An 18711-nucleotide genomic window follows, 5' to 3' on the forward strand; every position below is an offset into this window, starting at 1 on the left:
CGCCGCCATCGGTCCTGCTCGGCATCTTCAGCGAGACCGAGCCCGCGTCGCCTGTTGGCGCTGCCACAAGAAAAAGATCAGGTGCAACGCTTCTGGGACGTTGCCATGTTCTGGCTGCGTCCAGGCTGGCTTGGACTGCGTCCTCATCGACTCTCGGCGGGGCAGGTAAGGGAGAGCCCCGCCTGGAAGTCTGCCCAATGGTTTCCTAACTCGGAGTTGTGGATAGGTATGCCCGGAAACGTCAAGGAATCAACCACAACGAACGCCCCATGCCAAAGAGACGAAGTGTCGACGATGAGGCAGCAGACATCGATGGCAACACTGCCACGGGTGGGAGCTATGCATACTCACATCCCGGCTCTTACAATGTCGCTGGATCGAATCACGGTGCCTCAACTGCGCAACCCAACCCCCCGCGGAGGGTGGCTTCGTCCTCATCTCTGTTGCCGCCGAATTTCCTCCCTCCCAGGCCAGCGTGGTCGTCTCGAACCGCGCTCTCGTCGACGCATTCCAGTCCAAACATCGATGAGTCGCCTGAGATGTTCTACGCCCAGATCGCCGAAAGAAGCGTCCTGGCCAATGATGATCCAATCCACCCGACTGGTCAATCTGTCTTCCTTGGGGAGGCATTCAGCTTGACGTATGTGGTCCACGAGGTGCTTGCGCCACATTTGAGCGACTCTCTACATTACAAGAAGAGACTACACTTCCCTATTACCGATGCGGCCACTCGGCGACCTCGATCCTTTTATGTGAGGGATGACACGGTCGCCAATCAGGTCGAGCTGCTCAAAAGGCAAGGGTTATTCTACCGACCTCCGAGCGAGGCGCTTCAGAAGTTGCTTGATGCCTATTTTGAATACTTCCACCCCGCATACCCACTGATTGAGAGAGCCAGATTTGCCGACGCCCTGCAGGCGGAGCAACAGTCCCACTTGGCACTGAATGCGCTACTCATGATCGCTGTCACCTTGTGCGACGCCGAGACGTTGGAGGCAGTGGGATGTGGCGATCGCCACACGGCACGGTCGACCTTTTTTAAACAGGCCAGGATCCTATACGACTTGGACGCCGAGCGAGATAAGATGAACATCATCGTCGGCGTGTTCCTCATGAGCTTTTGGTGGGGCGGTCCGAACGACCAGAAAGACTCGTGGCACTGGCTGGGGATATCTTTGGGTCTTGCGCAGAGCCTGGGGCTTCACCGGACGTGGGTTCTATGATCACCGCGCCAAACTACCACCTAGACTTCTTTTACTGACTCTGGCGTGGGTAGCACCACAAACTCCAACATTGACTCGAGAACGGCGCGTCGCTGGAGATTGATCTGGTGGTCCATGCGTGTTAGTTACCATTCACTCTGTGCACTGCGCCAAAAGATTAGCACGATACTGACCGATCGATGCTAGATTCGTGACATTCTTGTCAGTGGCTCCATCGGTCGGCCGCAGCACGTTTATATCAACGACTGTGACGTCGAACTTCCGGAAGCGGAGGATGTGATCGAAAATCTGGGCCATCAAGGGCGTGACGAGGTGAATTATTTCAGCCAGGTCGCGAGGCTCTGCGCCATCAGTATGTTGATTGGACGATCCCAGCGGATTGAATTTGTCAGAACTGACCCTCTCCAGTTAGTCGCATTATTACCTCAAGGTATGCTTCACCGCGTGCAGACCGACTCACAGACGATCAAGAAAGCCTGGAGAATGCCCTGGCTCGATTCAATGAAGACGTCCCTGCTTCGTTGCGCTACCGAGGCATCGGTCCCGACTTTGAGGACGGACTATGGCCTTCAATGTTGACGATGGCATACAAGTGAGTGAATCATAACAAGGTCACTCCTTCTAGGAAACTCTTTGTCGCGTAGCACCCAATCCTTGCTTATATGTTGGTTCTCCAGCTACGCCATTCTTTTACTGTGTCGACCTGCGCAACCCCACGGAGAACACCAGAAATGGGGGAACAAGTTCAAGGCTCTGGCTGCGGCTAGCGTGGTGACCCGAACCATGGAAGACATTCTGGCAGTCTCGATGGTGAGACTATGTCAGGTCCACACGTAGGTCCCATCCATGCATAATTCCCAACTCTATTCCAGATAAACCCTTCTCTTCTCCCAAAAAGGAGAAAAGCCCTTGCCTCCGTACCACCGTTCGGGTTTCTAAAGTACTTCCTCAGGATCCCAGCGCTGTTCAACGCGCTTGCACTGCACGTGTACTCGATTTGCAATTCCAATGCCATCGGCCGCGAGCTCGCCGAGACACGGGCGAAGGTGTGCATGCTAGGCCTAAGTCTGATGGAGGAGTCATGGCCCGTGGGCGGCTGGGTGCTCAAGCTCTTTGTCAGCATCATGGAGAGGTTGAAGCAACAGACTCCGCAGCCGCCACTACCACCTGCTGGCCGGACGATGACGAGGAACAAAAGCAGGCATGACTCGTTCACCGAGACGGAGAAGGGGTTGACGACCGACCCGAGACTGCCAGAGTTTGCCGCGTCTGCTCACTCGGGTGCCCCCGCGGGGTCATCTAACAACCAATCCTTTTCTCCTTCTTCAACGGCAGCAACTAGAGAACACGATCTTGCAGCTGGCAGTCAATACGACGATTTCAATCTTCATCCTAAGCAGACATCCCCCGACCAGCTCTTTAGCGGCCAAAGGTACTCGACCACAAATCCTCCTCCTCTTCTCCCTTCTATTGGGACCGACGATTACCCGCACCACCATCACGACGATGACAACTTGATGCCTAACATATTCGCTTTTGACGACAGCCTCACGGGAGGGCTCTCGGATCAAGACAATTTCTTCCAGTCGCTGGAGCTAGCGCACCTCCAGGACTCTAGCCAGAATCTAAGGTCCTTCTAGAAGACTACTTTGCTGGACCGACTAGGGCCTGTCTTTTCGATAAGATTTGGCAAAGGTTCTTAAGCATTGTACAATGCTAATATATGTATACGTAGCTTAAAAGAACCAAAGATCTAACATGGGGTGTTTAAATTCGTCTTTATCAAAACCAAAAAAGAACCACAATCTTCGACACGGAATAAAGATAAGGGGGTGTCACATAGCTTCGTATGATCACTTCTGGTTAGTAGCCATTCTTCGTACGTCGTTGTTATTATACTTCTACTCCTTGATCTTCTCTCTCGGTATGTTCGAACAATGCAAGATTCCTCCCAGCTTGTAGATTTTGTATGAAATGTGAAGGTCGTTATATTCTCTTGCCATGGGCCAAGAAGGTGATGGGTATCTGCACGTGCTTGGCCCGCAGGTACTCGGCCAAGTTCTTGCCCAGCGCGTCGTAGTTCGAGCTGGCCGCGACGCCCCGGTCTAAATGGTCCTTGAGGAGAAAGTGGACGGCTGTGTGTGAGGGGGAAGGAAAAGTCAGTGCGCCACAATATACGTAGAGGGAAAGATTTGTTTACAAAAACGTACACTTGATATGCGGCAACTCGAACCGCTCGATGCGGTTGGTGCCGCTGTAGCTGTTTTGCAGCAAGGTCTTGAGGTGCTTTACAGATAATAGCGACCTCAGCCACTCGTACTCGTCGTCGTGGGCGCCACTCCGAACAAAGAAGCCGACGTTGGCGTCGGAGCCCTTGTCGCCGGACCGGGCGTGAACGATAGTACCAAGAGGTAAGGTGGCGGTGGGACCGAAACTCTCCAGGGGCCTCGCGTTCACCGACTCTTCAATCTCTTGTTCGGGCAGGTAGTCGACTGTGTCGGTCGGGGCGTTGATGACAATAGATTTTGTCGCGGCCACCTTGTCAGAATCCATGTCACTCTCATCCTTATCAGCAGCAGGGACGTGCGCGATGTGCCGGACGACGCTCTGCGGAACGACAGTGACAAAGTACTCAAAGTAGAGCTTGGCGAACCCGGCCCTCTGTTCCATGCCGAACGTGGCGCCCGGGTAAGCCTGCATTACCATGTTGAGACAAGGTTTCAGGAAGTTGCGGGGGGACAGGGCCTCCTCGCTGCGCGCCTGGGCAAAGATGCGGAAGTCCACCGTGGCGGCATCCTGGCTGGTCGGGTTGGCGGCGCAGCTGCCCGTGGTGGTGAAGACCAGGGTGTGGAGCTTTTTGGTATCTAAGGCGTACCTTAACTGCTCCTCGAGCATCTGGGCCTTTTCGGCGATGTCCAGTCCCGTCAGGTAGTAGTGCACCTCAGCCTGATATCCCCCTTTGGCAGTCAACCCGACTTTCGTCGTAGGGGGCGGTTTCTCGTGGCCGATGTTGTGGACATAGACGAGGTCGGGCGCCACCTGCTCCATCTTGATCTGGTCGACGAGGGCGACGACGTCCGAGTTGTAGTAGCGTTTTCCTTGTAATTCATAGAGCAGCTGGGCCCGGCACGTGTCAAGTGAGACCTCGCCTCCCCTGTCTGGTCGGTCCTCCATTCCAATGTGAAACGAACCGTCGTGCTGAATGGAGGCGATGGGTAGACTGAGAAGGGGGGTGGTCGACGACCGCCGCATCGATTTGAAGCCCGTAAAGTTGCCGCCCGTGACGTAAAAGGAGCATTCAATCATGTGGCCGGCAACCAGGGCATGAGCGAGCTCTGAGTAAGACTGTCGGGTCCAGCCGTGCCAGAAGGCCGCCGCTGCCATAGTCGGGGCCGCGTCGGCGACCCGGCCGCAGACGACAATGTCAGCGCCGTTGCAAAAGGCCTCGACAATGCCCCAGCATCCTAGGTAGCATTGGGCGTAGATGGGGTCGAATTCCCAGGAGTCCAGGAACTGGCCTGGAGGTCGAGTGTCAATCACCACATTTACACTACAGAAGAGGAATTAGACTCGAAAACTCACCAGTGGTGATGTTGCGGAACTTGTAGCCTTGGTCGCGGCATTTGATTAGGGCGTCGTAGACCTCGTCACCCTCAACCCAGCCGACTTTGAGGTCGAGCTTCTTCCGCGCGATGATTTGGACCAGGCTGTCATACATCTTCTCGGTATCGCTGGCTCCCGCGTTGACGGCGAGTTTGATCCTGTTGCGAGTGATGTCTTCCAGGGCCGGCTCGACCGATTCAAGGAAGTTGACCTCGAAGGCGGCGGCGGCTTGGGATTTGGCGTCGATATTGGGCGTCATGAGGCTGCTGGCCTTCAACGAACCCTGCGAGGCCATATTGTACTCGGACATCCAGTCGCCCACGATGAAGTCGACGTCGTCGCGACGGGCCAGAACCGAGATGTTCTCAGGCAGGTCGGTAACGGCGCCCATGGCGTTGCCGATGCGGGCGGGCCTCCGGGTGGCCACGGAACCCATTTTGGATGTTGTTAACCTCGATGTGACTGACAAAGAAACAATAGCAATGTTTTAAAAGCCAGTCAGAGGAAGACCGCGTGAGAGAAAGTCGAGTCCCGGTAGTAGTAAATGGAGTGCGTTGAAAAATTCGGCAAAGGCTTGAATACAAGGTACAAACTTCGATCAGGTTTCATTCTCCGAAACATGGAGAACTCAACCAAAGAGTCCAGTCCCTATCTTGTAAGAAGGGCCGAACTTGTCGAATACTTAAGACCTCTAAGACCTCGCGCGGCTGGCAGCACGAAATAGAGTCTCTATGGGTGAGAATCATCTGAGACTCGAGGAACTGATTGTAGCCATGCAGCGTCTTGAGGATAAATTTGCCGTGAGTTGGAAGCCGAAGTCGCCGCCCGGCCCGTGAACGACTACGGGACACTGAGACTAGTAGCATGTAGGGACATACCAATAGCACTGGATAGAGACCAGCAAGCACCAAGGTCCTCTGGAGTTGCGTGTCTGCTAGTTGGTTTGGGTCGAGTAATCCACAGGCTTGTCTAGAGTCTAGACTCTGTACTCGCCATTAATTTAGATGCCGGTCAGCCCCTGACTTGGCTCCGGTGATGCCGGTGTATCGAGGAGAGAGCCCGGATGTCTCCACACCCCGGCGACTACACTTGGGACAGAACCAATGGCATTGATCGATAATACGGACCCATGACTACTTCACACTGAGATCACTCCTCCATAATGTGTGCGCGTCTCGCTAATCGACTACCGAACAAATTTACCACAAAGATTGTATCCGCCAACCCCCATTCCCCGTTCACAGCCCCGGATTCCAAGATTAGGTACCCCAGCTTGAGGGTTGGAATAGTATAGCGCCACACTACGGTGTACGGTGCACGGTGCCCATACTCAGTTGCTACAGTGGACTGTCGATGTAGGGGTGAGAGATAAATAGCTCATCGTTTGCCGCCTCTTGGGTATGAAATGAAGCATTCCCCCTTCCACCCCTGACTGACTACTCTTTCATCCTTCGGCTTCTGGTTTTGGGTCTTTCTATCTGTCTTCCTTCACACCAGCGGCCAAGTACTTGGGTCTGTCTGTTGCCATACTGAGAACTGCTCATTGTGAGGACTCGATATTCCTCCTAGAAGCCATGAAGGGCCACGTCAGCACCTTCAACTTCATCCTTGTTTTTTTTGTGTCTCTCGGGTCTTTTATCTATGGCTTCAACTCTTCCATCATGGGAACGGTCTTTGGACTGCCATCGTTCTATTCGTACTTCAAACTTAACACTACTGGCCCCAATGCCACCTACGCGAACAACATTATTGGTGGTGAGCTCCGACGGTGGTCTCGACCTACCCCCTATCAATGGTATGCGAACTAACCATCGTTTCTCGTCTGGTAGCAACCAATGGCATCTACTCGGGCGGTGGTATCATTGGTTGCCTTTGTCTCCCTTGGCTCGCCGACCATATCGGCAGAAAGCGCACCATCCAGATCACCTGTCTAATCTGCATCGTCGCTGTGGTCCTGCAGTGTGGCGCCGTGCACGTTGGGATGCTATTGATAGGCAGGTTCCTGGGAGGGGCAAGGTAAGAGGCTGCCGCTACTTTGTTTTTTTTCAACCTTGCTGACCCAAAGTCCTGCAGCGCCGGCATGATGAATTGTATCGTCCCTCTGTACATGTCTGAGGTGGCCCCGCCCGCACGACGCGGGAAGCTCGTGGGACTACACGGCACCCTCTTGGTTCTTGGATACGGCCTCGCTGGCTGGACTGGGTTAGGGTGTTATTTCGAGCCCAACCCACAGATCCAGTGGCGTCTCTGCCTCGCCTTGCAACGTAAGTTCTCGACTCATTGGCATCCAATTAGCAGGTTCTTCCTGAGCCAAGCCCTACGCAAACAATCACTGACGACAAATCTAGTCGTCGCTCCTCTAGCGTTGATTCTCCCCAGCCCCAAGCTACCTGAGTCTCCTCGCTATCTGCTCCAGAAGGGTCGACACGTCGAGGCTCTCGCCCTGCTCTGCAGACTACACCACTCTCCCGAGGACCCACACGACATCATGGCCCGCGAAGAGTCGGTTCAGATCCAGCGGCAGCTGGAACTCGACAAAAGCATGCCCAAGGGCCTCGTAGCCATCGTGCGGACCCCGTCCTTGTTCAAACGCTATCTCCTCGGCGTTTTTGTCCAGTGCCTGGCCCAGTCCACTGGGGTACTGGTCGTCAATAACTACCAAGTCATCCTCCTTAACGGCCTGGGTTTGACTGGGTGGCTGCCACTCCTCCTTTACGCCATCTACGCGTCCTGGGCCGCCGTCCTGAATTTGGTCGCCGCTCTCATCGTGGACCGAGCCGGTCGTGTCCGCTTATTATGCATCGGCATTGTGAGTCTTGCTCCTTCAATCTTCCTCCTTGGTCTATTTGGTATCCATCGCTAATATCGATAAACCTCCAGACCGGATGTGCCCTGATGATGACCGTCTACACCGCGCTGGTCGCCAAGTACTCGGGCACCACCAACAAGACGGGCCAGGCCTTTGCCGTCCTGTTTTTGTACCTATTTGTGACCTTCTACGCCTTGTGCGTCGACGCCGTCAGCTATGTCTACTGCTCCGAGATCTTCCCCACCTCGTTGCGGGCCTCTGGTATGGCGGCCTCGGTCACTGGACTCTTTGCCACGACCTTGCGTAAGTCTACGTCCATCTCAATCATCTGGGTCCTTTGTAAGATATGGTATCGACTAACAGTATTATCTGCACAGTCTACACCCAACCGGCACCTCAAGCGTTTGCCGTGATTGGCTGGAAGTACTATCTCATTTTTATCATCGTGCCCATCTGTGGCGTCCCCTTCCTTTACCTGTTCGCGCCCGAGACGAAAGGTTTGAGACTGGAGGAGGTCGGCGCTCTGTTCGGCGAGCAGATCGCCATCGACTTTACGCACATGAACCCCGAGGAGCGGGCGCGCTTCGACCGCGAGCTGCTGCATTCAGACGACGGGCCGGCCGAAAAGGTCTTGGAGAGCCCGATCAAGTGAAAGAGAACAACCAGATCACCTGTCCAAAGGATTTACACTGTCTATGTTCCACGGGCATGGTCATATCATGGCAGGCGTTTCCCCTAAACTCTTATGGAGCCTATAAGATTGGATCTATCGCTCCTCATACGCGTTTTTACCTTCAGGTAGTACTGTACTCATAATCGAAAATTCGACACCGTGTATAAATACGTTATTGGCTGTATCGCGACCTCTCTCTCCCTTTAGTATAGGAAAGATCAAAGCCTCTCATGAATGGCCATCAATGAACAATAAGGAATGTCACATGTGAGTACGATACGTCTAACGACCACTAGTATCTCACACAGTCTTAATACTTATAGTCCGTCTAAAACGAGAAGGTACCCACCAAGCTATTCATTTGTCGAACAGAAGAGATGCAGATTATGTTCAAATTTTAGACACCTTTCACTCCAAAGTGCCTTATATCACAAACTTAAATGGCTCGGCCACCGTCCACCTCGAGGCTGACACCCGTAATGAAGGCCCCCTCGTCACTGGCCAAGTACAGGGCGGCGTAGGCCACGTCGTTGGGGTCGGTCAGACGGCCTAGCGGTACGTTGCCAATAAACTTCTGCCGATTTTCAGGCGTGTCGGGAACACCTACAAAAGTCTCAAACAGGCCCGTCCCCGAAAGCAGCGGGCACAGATTATTGAAGCGAATGTTATGTTGTCCGAATTCCGCTGCCAGTCCCTTGGTCGCCTGTGTACAAATAGTAATCAGTCAGAGGAGCTGTTTAGGCGCTATCTGATGAAACAGATAGGACAACAGAAAGCGAAAATGAAAAGCGCATGTTCTTTCTTACGTTGCTGACGGCCCCCTTGCTGGCGTTGTACCACACCAGACCAGGCCGGGGCCTTTCGCTGCCGATGCTCGACACGTTAATGACAGAGGCACCGGTCTTTTGTTCGATAAATTTGGGCACGAAGACATTGACGCTGTGATAGATGCTAGCAACATTGACATTGATACATCGGTCGAATTCCGACTGCGTTACCTCGAGCGTGGGCTTGTTGCGGTAGCTGGTCCCCGCGTTGTTGACCAGCACGTCGACGTGTCCCCATTTAGAGTTGACAAAGTCAAGGGCGGCCTTCCAGTCTTCCAGAGAGGTCACGTCCAGCTTCAAAAAATGCATCCGTGACGGCTCCGCCGATGCCACGGCCTCTCCGCCTTGGACGTTGATGTCGGCCACCACGACCTGCCCCCCCTGGGCAGCAAAGAGCTTGGCGATAGCCGCGCCGAAGCCGCTGCCGGCCCCTGTCACCACGGCAACCTTGCCTTCCAGGCGATTACCTTGGGATATATCGGCCATTTTGGAGTGTTTCGCAAGTCTGGGAGAAACTTGAGAGAATTGGTTGGGTATGGATTATTTGAAGGCTAGAATGGAGGATCCATTTGATTGAGTGGCTTTAATGTCAAGTCTGAGATGATCCACCCGACAAGGAAAAAACAATCAAGCAATCAAGTTCTAGAGGCTTTAAAAGCAAGTTACGTGGGTATACAATGACCCGGTTGTTAGTGTCGTCTCTTTTTGGGGAACCTTGAGTCGGCTCTACGGGCGGAGTTCTTGACGGGGAAAGACGCCGGGTCAAGTGATGAGGAAAAGAAACCTTTAGTCTCTTCTTCTTGCGGGTTCTGAGCAAGGACTGTCTGTGTTTCACTGTGCTCACAAAAGCGAAAAGGGAGTTTGACAAAATTTGGGGCCCCTGTGGAGGGTCGGAGGCTCGCTAGAGTGGAAGCCTTGGGCCAAAATGCCGGAGATCTGATGGAGCTCGGCGACTCGAGCACGTGCCGCTTTCTTCGGCAAGGCCTTGATAGCAGCCAACTTGAATTCCCAGCCTCGGCTGCCAGCTAGGGTGGCGGAATCTGGTAAATCTTCCGGGCACGGGCTGTCTGTCCGATCTGGTTGTGTTATCAGAACGTGGAGTTTCCCCCGTCTCTCCCGAGCTTCCCTTCAGGTACTCCAATAATCGCCCTGGAGTAGTTCTAGACGGGGCCCAAAGAGGCCTTGAAAGAAAATCAGGTCGGGTCTCAGACAGCTATCTAGCCTCAGGTGATTCTTTTTTGCCACATTCAAAAAGAAGTATTTGTCCTTTTTCAAAACCAGTTCTTGGCTATATTCCCCTTAGGTTTGTACATTGTTGTCAGTTCCCACCAAACACCAAGGGCATATCAAACATGGGAGATTCAGGAATGGAGGATGCAGGAAACGAGACCAACCACAAAGGCCATCTACCTTTAGATCCCAAACAAAAGCCCCCGGGGCACATTGGCAGCAACAAAGAGGGCATCTCGTACCATTCATCCACAAAGCGACCTGCATTTTCGTCGGAATGGGTCAACAAAGCACCCTCTGGATACACCATCTCCGAGAACATGCTTGGTGAACCACCCATCTCTGACGAGCCCTTTCGCATCTTGTGTCTAGGAGCCGGAGCGTCTGGGATTGACTTCCTGCATCACGCCGTTACCCTGGATGCGTTCAAAGGGCTTAACGTGGAGATCAGGTGCTACGAGAAGAACCGCGATATAGGCGGCACTTGGCTCGAAAATAGGTGAGTCAGCCTAGTGTCGGATGAGGCTATTTGATTATAAACGGACCTAAACCAATGTCCCCTGTCCAGGTATCCAGGATGTGCGTGTGACATCCCGAGCGTCAGTTATCAATTTCCGTGGAAGCCTAAAACCGACTGGACCAGTTTTTACTCCGGCAGCCGCGAGATCTGGCAGTACATGCGGGACATCGTGGACGAGGAAGACCTGGTCAAGTTCATTCAACTGGACACCGAAGTCACCAGCGCCGTGTGGAGCGAGGACAGATCGCGCTGGGTCATCAAATCGAGGCGGGGTGATGAGACTGCAGAAATGGAAGAAGACTTCCACTTCTTCGTCAACGCGAGTGGGTTTTTAAAGTAAGTCACAATATGTTCTCTCTGGTGGCATGCCAATTAGTGCTTCGTTTTTGCGGAGTGCTCATCGATCCGTCACAGCTCCTGGAAATGGCCCGACGTGCCGGGACTGCACGACTTCAAGGGGAAACTCTATCATACCGCCAGCTACGACGACACGGTCGACCTAAAAGGAAAGCGCGTGGCGGTGATTGGGTGCGGAAGCTCGGGGGTCCAGACCGTGGCGTCGATATACAAGGACGTGGACAAATTGTATCACTGGGTTCGAAGTCCTATCTGGGTCACAGCGGGCTACGGTTCCAAGTTTGCTAGCGAGAACGGGGAAAATTTCGATTGTAGGTTACTGATCATTTTGAGTTCATTTCATACCTCATATTTCTGTGCGAGCACAAAGCAAACCGACTGACCTTTGAACCTGGACAGATTCGGAGGAGCAAAAGGTTAGATGGGCCACGGACAAGGCTGAATATCTCAAGTATCGCAAGATGGTCGAGCGAGAGCTCAACGTCCGATTCAAGTTTATCCTTCGAAATACCAAAGAAGCACAAGAGGCACTCGAGGTGAGTCCTGCTCTTCTCGATCCCCGTCCATCATGATTAGTCTAGTTTTCAACTAATTCAACCTTTCCTCCTCCAGTTCTCGTACGCCGAGATGGCCAAGAGACTGTCCTATAACGACGAACTCATCTCGCGTATCATCCCCACGAACTTCAATGTCGGCTGCCGTCGACCGACGCCTGGGACGGGCTACCTCGAGGCCCTGGCGGGACCCGAGACTAAGGTTTTCTTTGAGACCCTCCACTCAGTCACGGCTCATGGGTTTAAGCAGAGCTCGATGGAACTTGAGATCGAGGTGGATGTCATCATCTGCGCCACGGGGTTCGACACGTCCTTTAGGCCCCGATTCCCCATTATTGGACTCGACGGGGCCGAGGTTGGCGAGCTGTGGCGGGACCACGCCTTGGGCTATGCGAGCACGGGCGTGCCGGGTATCCCCAACTACTTCACGTACTTCGGCCCCTACGGCCCTGTCGCTCAGGGCTCGCTGTTGCCGGTCGCCACGGCCCTTTCGCAAAATTTGATGAGCATCATCAAGAAGATGCGTGTAGAGCACATTCGCCGCCTCTCCCCCAAATCCGGCGTCGTCGCTGACTTTGGCGAGCACGCCATCACCTTCCACAAACGCACCGCCTGGACCGACCCCTGTCGGAGTTGGTTCAAGCAGGGCAGGGTTGACGCAAACCCGATCTTATGGCCGGGTACCCGTCTGCACTACCTAGAGGTCCTGTCGACGCCCCGGTTCGAGGACTACGAGATCGAGTACATCAGCGGGAATCGTTGGGGCTGGTTGGGCAACGGCTTTACCTTCATGGAGTTCAACGGCGGCGACGTCACCTACTATCTCGGCGAGGAAACCGAGGACGAGAAGCGAGAGAGGCTCCAAGAGGTAGACTCTTGAACGGCTTCCCAATTCTGGGTATTATGGAACTTTCTAGAGAAGAGCTTCATTACCACAGGGATTGGAATACTGACTGACATGCAAGGATTAGAATGGCATTTTTGAGGGGCCCTCACTTCGGTACAGCAGGTACATTTCAATGGAGCTTTCGGTAACCAGCCGTCGACTAATTTCGAGTTTATTCTAAGCATAAGCAAAAATGGAGCTCACACAACTCCGATGTCTGGGACATTTCGATTCAATTGGAAAGATAGTTTGGATTCTAAGGTACATTTGCTTTGAAATCACTAGCGAAGAAATTACTCCTTAGGTTCATTACAGTCGTTGAGATGATGCTCTCGCTCAGTGATATTAGAGGTATCGTCCCCTTCAACCGCCGTGAGGTCTGTGTGTCTTTTTCGGCTTCTTGTTTTTGACGATAGAGCCTAGAATTTGAGATTGAGATGCCGAAGAGAGTTTATTTTCGACTTGTCCAGAACTAGGGTGATGGAGGGCTGGCACTGCAAAGGCTCCATGTGTTACTCTGGTCATTCGGCTCCGATGCTTCGAGTCTTTAGGGCCAACAATCCTCTCCGTGGTCGGCGCACCCAGAATGCATGGGCCAAAACCTAAAAGTCTTAAGTGCTTACAATCTTTCAAAAGTGTTGTACCATACGCCAACTCATAGGCGGCAGTGGAAAGGCTGCGGAATCGGACCTTCGCCCCGAAAACAGTCCAGACGGGAATTGTTAGTTGCAGAATGGAATCCCTACTTTCAATTGGACAGACCCTGAGAGCCCTACTAGTGAGTGTCGGTTCTACTCAGGGTATAAAGCGCATTAGTACATAGAATCAATACTTCGCTTACACCGTTCAGAGTGCCCCGTCTCTTACCAGCGATGATGAGTCATTCGGCTAGTGTCTTTCCAGTTTCTTGTCAAACAACCCACAGAAGAGAGACGACAGTACCATCATAAAACGAACAACCTCGATATCCTCAACAATCATGTCGACCCGTAAGACCGCTGGGGGCCTTCTTCGAAGCCTCCTTGCCAACAAAAAAGGACATTATCATCGTTCCCGGTTTCTACGATGGTATGAGTGCGCGGGTTGCTCCCGAGGTCGGAGATTATCATCCCCGCCGTACAGATGCTCCGCAGACGCACGACTTTGACGAGGCTGTTGGCCGATTCAAGGACGCTTTTACCGCGGGTGTCGATGTCGCTTTCTTCGAAGGTATCACTTCCAAGAAACAAGCAGAGCAAATATGCCATCCGTGGCCCCGAAACCCGTGCTGTTGAATATGGTCGAGCACGGGGCAACGCCGTCGATTACCTTGGCGGAAGCGCAACAGTTGGGTTTCGACATCATCATCTTTCCCTTTGCCGCTATCTTTCCAGCCTACGAGGTGATCAATCAAGCATACCACTAGCTTAAAAAAGCCGGCACCACGGGCGTCGCTGCCGAATACACGCTCAAGAAGCGATTCACCATCGTCGGCCTCGAGGAGGCCACCGCGCTGGACACCAGGGCCGGAGAGAACATGTATAGTGCCGTTTGAGGGACGCTGAGTGGAAGTGATTGGTTATTATTATTTTATACCTCTGTATTTACTTATACTACATAGTGGTAGAATAAATGAAGAAGAGAGTAAAATATCACATATTTGCTGAAATATTTGTCAGATTCGTCAGGACCTAGGATCTGAGATTCTTAACCGTCTCAGAGGGATCTCGGGCCCTTCTCCACGAACCCACGCTTGAGTAGATCAATGGGCAGAGACCATGGTAAAAGAGCATCGTTTCGACTTGTACCTCTCCCAAATTTCATTCGGGATTTTGGCTCAAGCCCCGCTTTCGGTATCTTGAGAATGCCAGTTCCTAGCGCAGGAAGTGAAAAGGAAGATCTAAAAAGGGGAGAGGTTTTGGGATGGTCCCGGAATCAGATCTAGTAGGAAATACGCACAAACATGAATGATCCAATAGCTTGATAAGAACTTGGTATCGATTGATGTATGGAGGTAATCGATATTAGTATCGACAATCATATGGTTGTTCTCTTTATATACCTTTGCTTCTTAGCCTGACATGACCCAAACTAAATTAGTCTACTAGTACTTCGACGAGTGAATACACAAACGATTGCAAGGACTTATACTTCTTAAGTAGTCAAATCTCCAGGTCAGCAACAACCCAAGAATTCAAGAATATATCAGCTCTTTCCCTCTTGTGACTAGTTCAAACATGAAGATAAAGACGACGTCGATACTGCCGTTCAAGCTGGTGAACGACCTTTCCCACCACGACTCGTACGTGCATGGGAAGTGGGTGCAGGCCAGATCTGGGCGTCTTTTCGCCGTCGTCGACCCATTTTCCGGCAAGGAACGGGCCTCGTGTCCGGACAACACAGTCAAAGGCGTAGAAGCGGCGGTTGCGTTTAGCTATAACGCGTTCCAACAGTACTCGACAAGCATCACCCCGCGAACCCGCGCGCGGCTCCTCATGAAGTGGTACGACGTCTGCTTGTCCGCGCGCGAGGATTTGGCGACACTACTCACCTACGAGATCGGAAAACCTCTAGCCGAAGCAAAAGAGGGGATTGATTGTTCCCTTGGCTTTCTCTGGCGGTGTTTCGGCGAGGCTGAGCGCATCAAAGGGTCTATTGCCGTCCATTCAGTCCAAATCGTCACACACTGGTCGTTAAACAACCTATCGGTGTGGCTGTTGCACTTGTGCCCTGGAATTTCCCTATCGCCATGGTTCTTAGAAAGGCCGGCGCGGACTTGGCGGCGGGGTGTACAATGGCCGTTAAACCTAATCCGGAGACACCCATTACTTGACTGGCTCTGGCGCACCTAGCCACTACGTAAAGCTGGGTTCCCCCTCGGCATGTTAAACGTGCTTACCACGCGGCTCCAAAACACCCCGGCCTCATCGGAAGCTATGTGTCTCCACCCACTGGTGAAAAAGGTTACTTTTACCGGCAGTACGCGCGTGGGAGAGATAGTTGCTAGTCTATGTGCCCGCAATCTCAAGAAATGTACACTCAAATTGGGAGGGAACTGCCCGTTCATAATCTTTGACGAACGCCGACTTGGACCAGGCGATCGAGCAATTTATGGCGCTAAAGTGGAGGCAAGCCGGACAGGCGTGTATCACCGCGAACCGCCTATAGGTGCAAGCGGGCGTCCACGATCGATTCTTGGCCCTGCTCAAGGAGAAAAAGGCCAAACTGCTCATCGGCCATGGCGTGGCCAGGGAAACCACCATGGGACCTGTGACAATACCACGAGCCCTGGAAAGATTGCAATTACAGATGGGCGAGGCGCTATAGCGTGGGCCACGCTGGTACTCGGGACTGGCAAGGCCACCACCGGCCCTGAACTTAATAATGGCTATGTTATGAGCTCGACCATCCTCGCTAACATGAAGGCCGATATGGTAATGGCTCGGGAGGAGGCTTTTGCCCCCGTTTGTGGTTTGTTCAAGTTCGATATCGAGGAAGAGGTCGTAGCGCTGGCTAACGACACTAGTATGGGACTTGTGAGCTACGCCTTCACCAAAAACGCCGATCGTCTTTGGAGGATGTTAGATAGCCTAGACGCAGGAATGATAGGCCTGGTAAGTTGAAATAAACCCGTTTCGCAAGAGAGAGGGAGAGACTGTGTGTGCGTCCTCTGAAACATGAATAGTAACACATGTTTTCATCCAACAGAACACCGAAAACTCCAATGCGGCAGAGTCGCCCTTTGGCGGCATCAAAGCGGGTGGTTACTGCAAGGAGAGTGGTACGGACGTCGCTGTCAACGAGTATCTAATCTCCAAGACAGGGACCCTGACTCTGTCTGGCCACTACTAAGGGAAGGCCTTTGGGGCGGGCGGACTCACACTCTAGACAGGGCGAAAATTGATTTTGAGTGTTAACGGGAACGAAATTCACAAAGCTTGGGAGATCTTTATCCTGACTAGAGTATTTGCAAAAATACAAGAATCCTCTTTCGACATAAATTGTGTTTAATATGTACCAGGCTCGTATTCGGCACATTATGCGTCATCAGCAGAGGGTTAGTACTGGATGTAATTCTATAGACACACGAACCTAATGGCCTCCCTATAGAGCATTCGGGGCATGCTCAATCAGTGATGATCCTAACATTTGGCACAGAACCAGGGTTTCCGTCCGCAGTCAAATGTCGCATGATGTCCTTCACCGCATCGGCTTTGCGACTCGTCAAACTGGCCGGACCCTGTGGCCCCGGGTCGTTGAGGAGCGACACCTCTCGCCACTTGACGACGTCGCAGACCTCGAGGACCGTGCCGCTTTTATACTTGGCGTCGGTGAGGAGCGCCAACATCGCCTTAGCAACAACCTCGGGCGGGAGGAGAAAGTCCTTCTTCATGTCGAGGAATTTGGAAGCCTTAGGGTTTTCCGTGAATAGCGGGGTCTGCACTGTCCTGTAAGTAAAGGTCAGTTTACCGCTGCCCGACGAGAATACACCCTCGCCACATCCCCGAATACTTCGTCAGGGACAAGACCATTCCTAACAAATTCGATGCTTGCTTTTCTACTTACCCCGGTGCGACCCCCACGACACGAATGCCGGCCAGGGAATCCAAGCTGGCCATCCCTCTGATGAAGCTGTTTATGCCGTGCTTGCTTGCCTGATATAGCGGTGTGACCAGACTCGATCGTTGGCCCGCAATGCTAGACACGTGGATGATGGTCCCCTTTTTCCCCGCCTCGATCATGTGTCGAATGGCGAGCCGAGACATCTTGATAGGGTGCACGAGGTTGATATCGAGCACCTTGTACCGAGAGTCACTGTCATTATCCTCCCAAAACGAGTTCGCGGAGGGCTCGTACACACCGGCTCCTGGAACCACAATATCGGGCACGGTGCCAAACTTGTCATGGGCGACAGTAAAAGCCCACTCCAGCTGAGCCCAGTCGGTGACGTCGGTCTTGATAAATTCAACCTGAGGACTACTCGTCGTCGACAATGGCCCTATCTGCTGGATGGATGAGAGCCACTCCGTGGCCCTGGGATGGAGGGCAATGTCCGCGATAAGTACGTTGCACTTTGCCCCAAACAATAACTTGACAAATTCGAGGTTGATGCCGGAGCCACCTCCGGTCACGATGGCGACTTTTTCTTCCAGCTGATCCATTCTGGCCTTTTGTAAAGAGAATATTCCAGTTTGGTGGTTTTACAAGTTGGATCAAAATTTCGACAGGCTTTAAACGTGATTTTATTACCTGGTTGAACAAGATTGGGTATTCGACACAAGGAAAAGACAATCAGCCTCGGTAGTCACATGTCCTTCGTTACTTGACGAGGAGTAAATAGTGGAGATGCGGGGAAATCTACACCTGCAGAGACAAAAGTACCCATTCCGGCGTCTCCGGCGTCTCCGGCGTCTGTAGCTTTACCGGCATCTTGGAAGGATCCCGTAAAGCTGGCCGCCCACGTGACTCTGCTGCTTGGCGAAACCCTGCCAGCTAGCATGCGCTCATCAGATATGTGTTCCCATCGACAAATATCTCCTCCTTAATTCGACCAATCCCACAGGCTGAGCGCTAGGCGATTTGATGGTGAAGTTCTTTGGGAGATTTATGTCTAGAAGAGTGGCCATGATAACTTGTTAGTCTCCCAGTCCTCAAGAGTAAATAGCTTTGGGAAGGATTGATGTTGTTCCTGTCATCCTGGGCAGCGAAGTGCGATACTCTACAATTCGACAGATGCAAGAGGACGTCTTCCGTATATCGTCTTGGCTAGCACATAAAATTATCTGTAGACTGAATGTTCCAGCTACCCGCTCTTGAAATGTGAGGAGGGCTGGTGACCTCCTAAACAAAAGCTATAAAGCTCAAGCTCGCTTCGCGAAGACCAGGTTCAACGGTTTTGTATACACGACACCAAAACCATCAGATCTGTCAGCAAGGAACTGAGGTTCGTCGTTTGCCGTTGCGAAGGTAGAATCGTATTGGTCGACAATCCTCGCTGTGACGTCTCTTAATTCTGACAGGGCCAGCTGTTTGCCTGCGCAAGCATATCT

General features: G+C 52.6%; 8 protein-coding genes across 8 annotated transcripts; 5 read left to right on the forward strand and 3 right to left on the reverse strand.

Moving 5' to 3' along the window:
* Nucleotides 1–269: 269 nt before the first annotated feature.
* A1O9_11171 (uncharacterized protein) lies at nucleotides 270–1223 on the forward strand (the record flags this gene model as incomplete). Its single annotated transcript, XM_013399890.1, has 1 exon — nucleotides 270–1223. The coding sequence occupies one exon, from the start codon at nucleotides 270–272 to the stop codon at nucleotides 1221–1223; it is 954 nt and encodes a 317-aa protein (XP_013255344.1).
* A 1986-nt stretch (nucleotides 1224–3209) lies between these two features.
* On the reverse strand, nucleotides 3210–5262 carry A1O9_11172 (uncharacterized protein; the record flags this gene model as incomplete). Its single annotated transcript, XM_013399891.1, has 3 exons — nucleotides 3210–3358; nucleotides 3434–4741; nucleotides 4806–5262. The coding sequence occupies 3 exons, from the start codon at nucleotides 5260–5262 to the stop codon at nucleotides 3210–3212; spliced, it is 1914 nt and encodes a 637-aa protein (XP_013255345.1).
* A 1225-nt stretch (nucleotides 5263–6487) lies between these two features.
* A1O9_11173 (uncharacterized protein) lies at nucleotides 6488–8287 on the forward strand (the record flags this gene model as incomplete). Its single annotated transcript, XM_013399892.1, has 6 exons — nucleotides 6488–6581; nucleotides 6656–6842; nucleotides 6900–7090; nucleotides 7175–7635; nucleotides 7707–7938; nucleotides 8013–8287. 6 exons carry the CDS (start codon nucleotides 6488–6490, stop codon nucleotides 8285–8287), a joined length of 1440 nt encoding a protein of 479 aa, XP_013255346.1.
* A 457-nt stretch (nucleotides 8288–8744) lies between these two features.
* A1O9_11174 (uncharacterized protein) lies at nucleotides 8745–9621 on the reverse strand (the record flags this gene model as incomplete). The annotated part of the gene is made up of 2 exons (XM_013399893.1): nucleotides 8745–9011; nucleotides 9115–9621. 2 exons carry the CDS (start codon nucleotides 9619–9621, stop codon nucleotides 8745–8747), a joined length of 774 nt encoding a protein of 257 aa, XP_013255347.1.
* Nucleotides 9622–10487: 866 nt separating this feature from the next.
* On the forward strand, nucleotides 10488–12676 carry A1O9_11175 (uncharacterized protein; the record flags this gene model as incomplete). Its single annotated transcript, XM_013399894.1, has 5 exons — nucleotides 10488–10864; nucleotides 10934–11221; nucleotides 11300–11553; nucleotides 11642–11778; nucleotides 11855–12676. 5 exons carry the CDS (start codon nucleotides 10488–10490, stop codon nucleotides 12674–12676), a joined length of 1878 nt encoding a protein of 625 aa, XP_013255348.1.
* Nucleotides 12677–13922: 1246 nt separating this feature from the next.
* Nucleotides 13923–14216, forward strand: A1O9_11176 (uncharacterized protein; the record flags this gene model as incomplete). The annotated part of the gene is made up of 2 exons (XM_013399895.1): nucleotides 13923–14063; nucleotides 14088–14216. The coding sequence occupies 2 exons, from the start codon at nucleotides 13923–13925 to the stop codon at nucleotides 14214–14216; spliced, it is 270 nt and encodes an 89-aa protein (XP_013255349.1).
* Nucleotides 14217–14898: 682 nt separating this feature from the next.
* On the forward strand, nucleotides 14899–16513 carry A1O9_11177 (uncharacterized protein; the record flags this gene model as incomplete). The annotated part of the gene is made up of 3 exons (XM_013399896.1): nucleotides 14899–15311; nucleotides 15642–16275; nucleotides 16370–16513. The coding sequence occupies 3 exons, from the start codon at nucleotides 14899–14901 to the stop codon at nucleotides 16511–16513; spliced, it is 1191 nt and encodes a 396-aa protein (XP_013255350.1).
* Nucleotides 16514–16787: 274 nt separating this feature from the next.
* Nucleotides 16788–17823, reverse strand: A1O9_11178 (uncharacterized protein; the record flags this gene model as incomplete). Its single annotated transcript, XM_013399897.1, has 2 exons — nucleotides 16788–17109; nucleotides 17228–17823. 2 exons carry the CDS (start codon nucleotides 17821–17823, stop codon nucleotides 16788–16790), a joined length of 918 nt encoding a protein of 305 aa, XP_013255351.1.
* Nucleotides 17824–18711: the final 888 nt, after the last annotated feature.

This window comes from Exophiala aquamarina (assembly GCF_000709125.1).
Source record: "Exophiala aquamarina CBS 119918 chromosome Unknown aczIA-supercont1.16, whole genome shotgun sequence".
NCBI classification, from domain to species: domain Eukaryota; kingdom Fungi; phylum Ascomycota; class Eurotiomycetes; order Chaetothyriales; family Herpotrichiellaceae; genus Exophiala; species Exophiala aquamarina.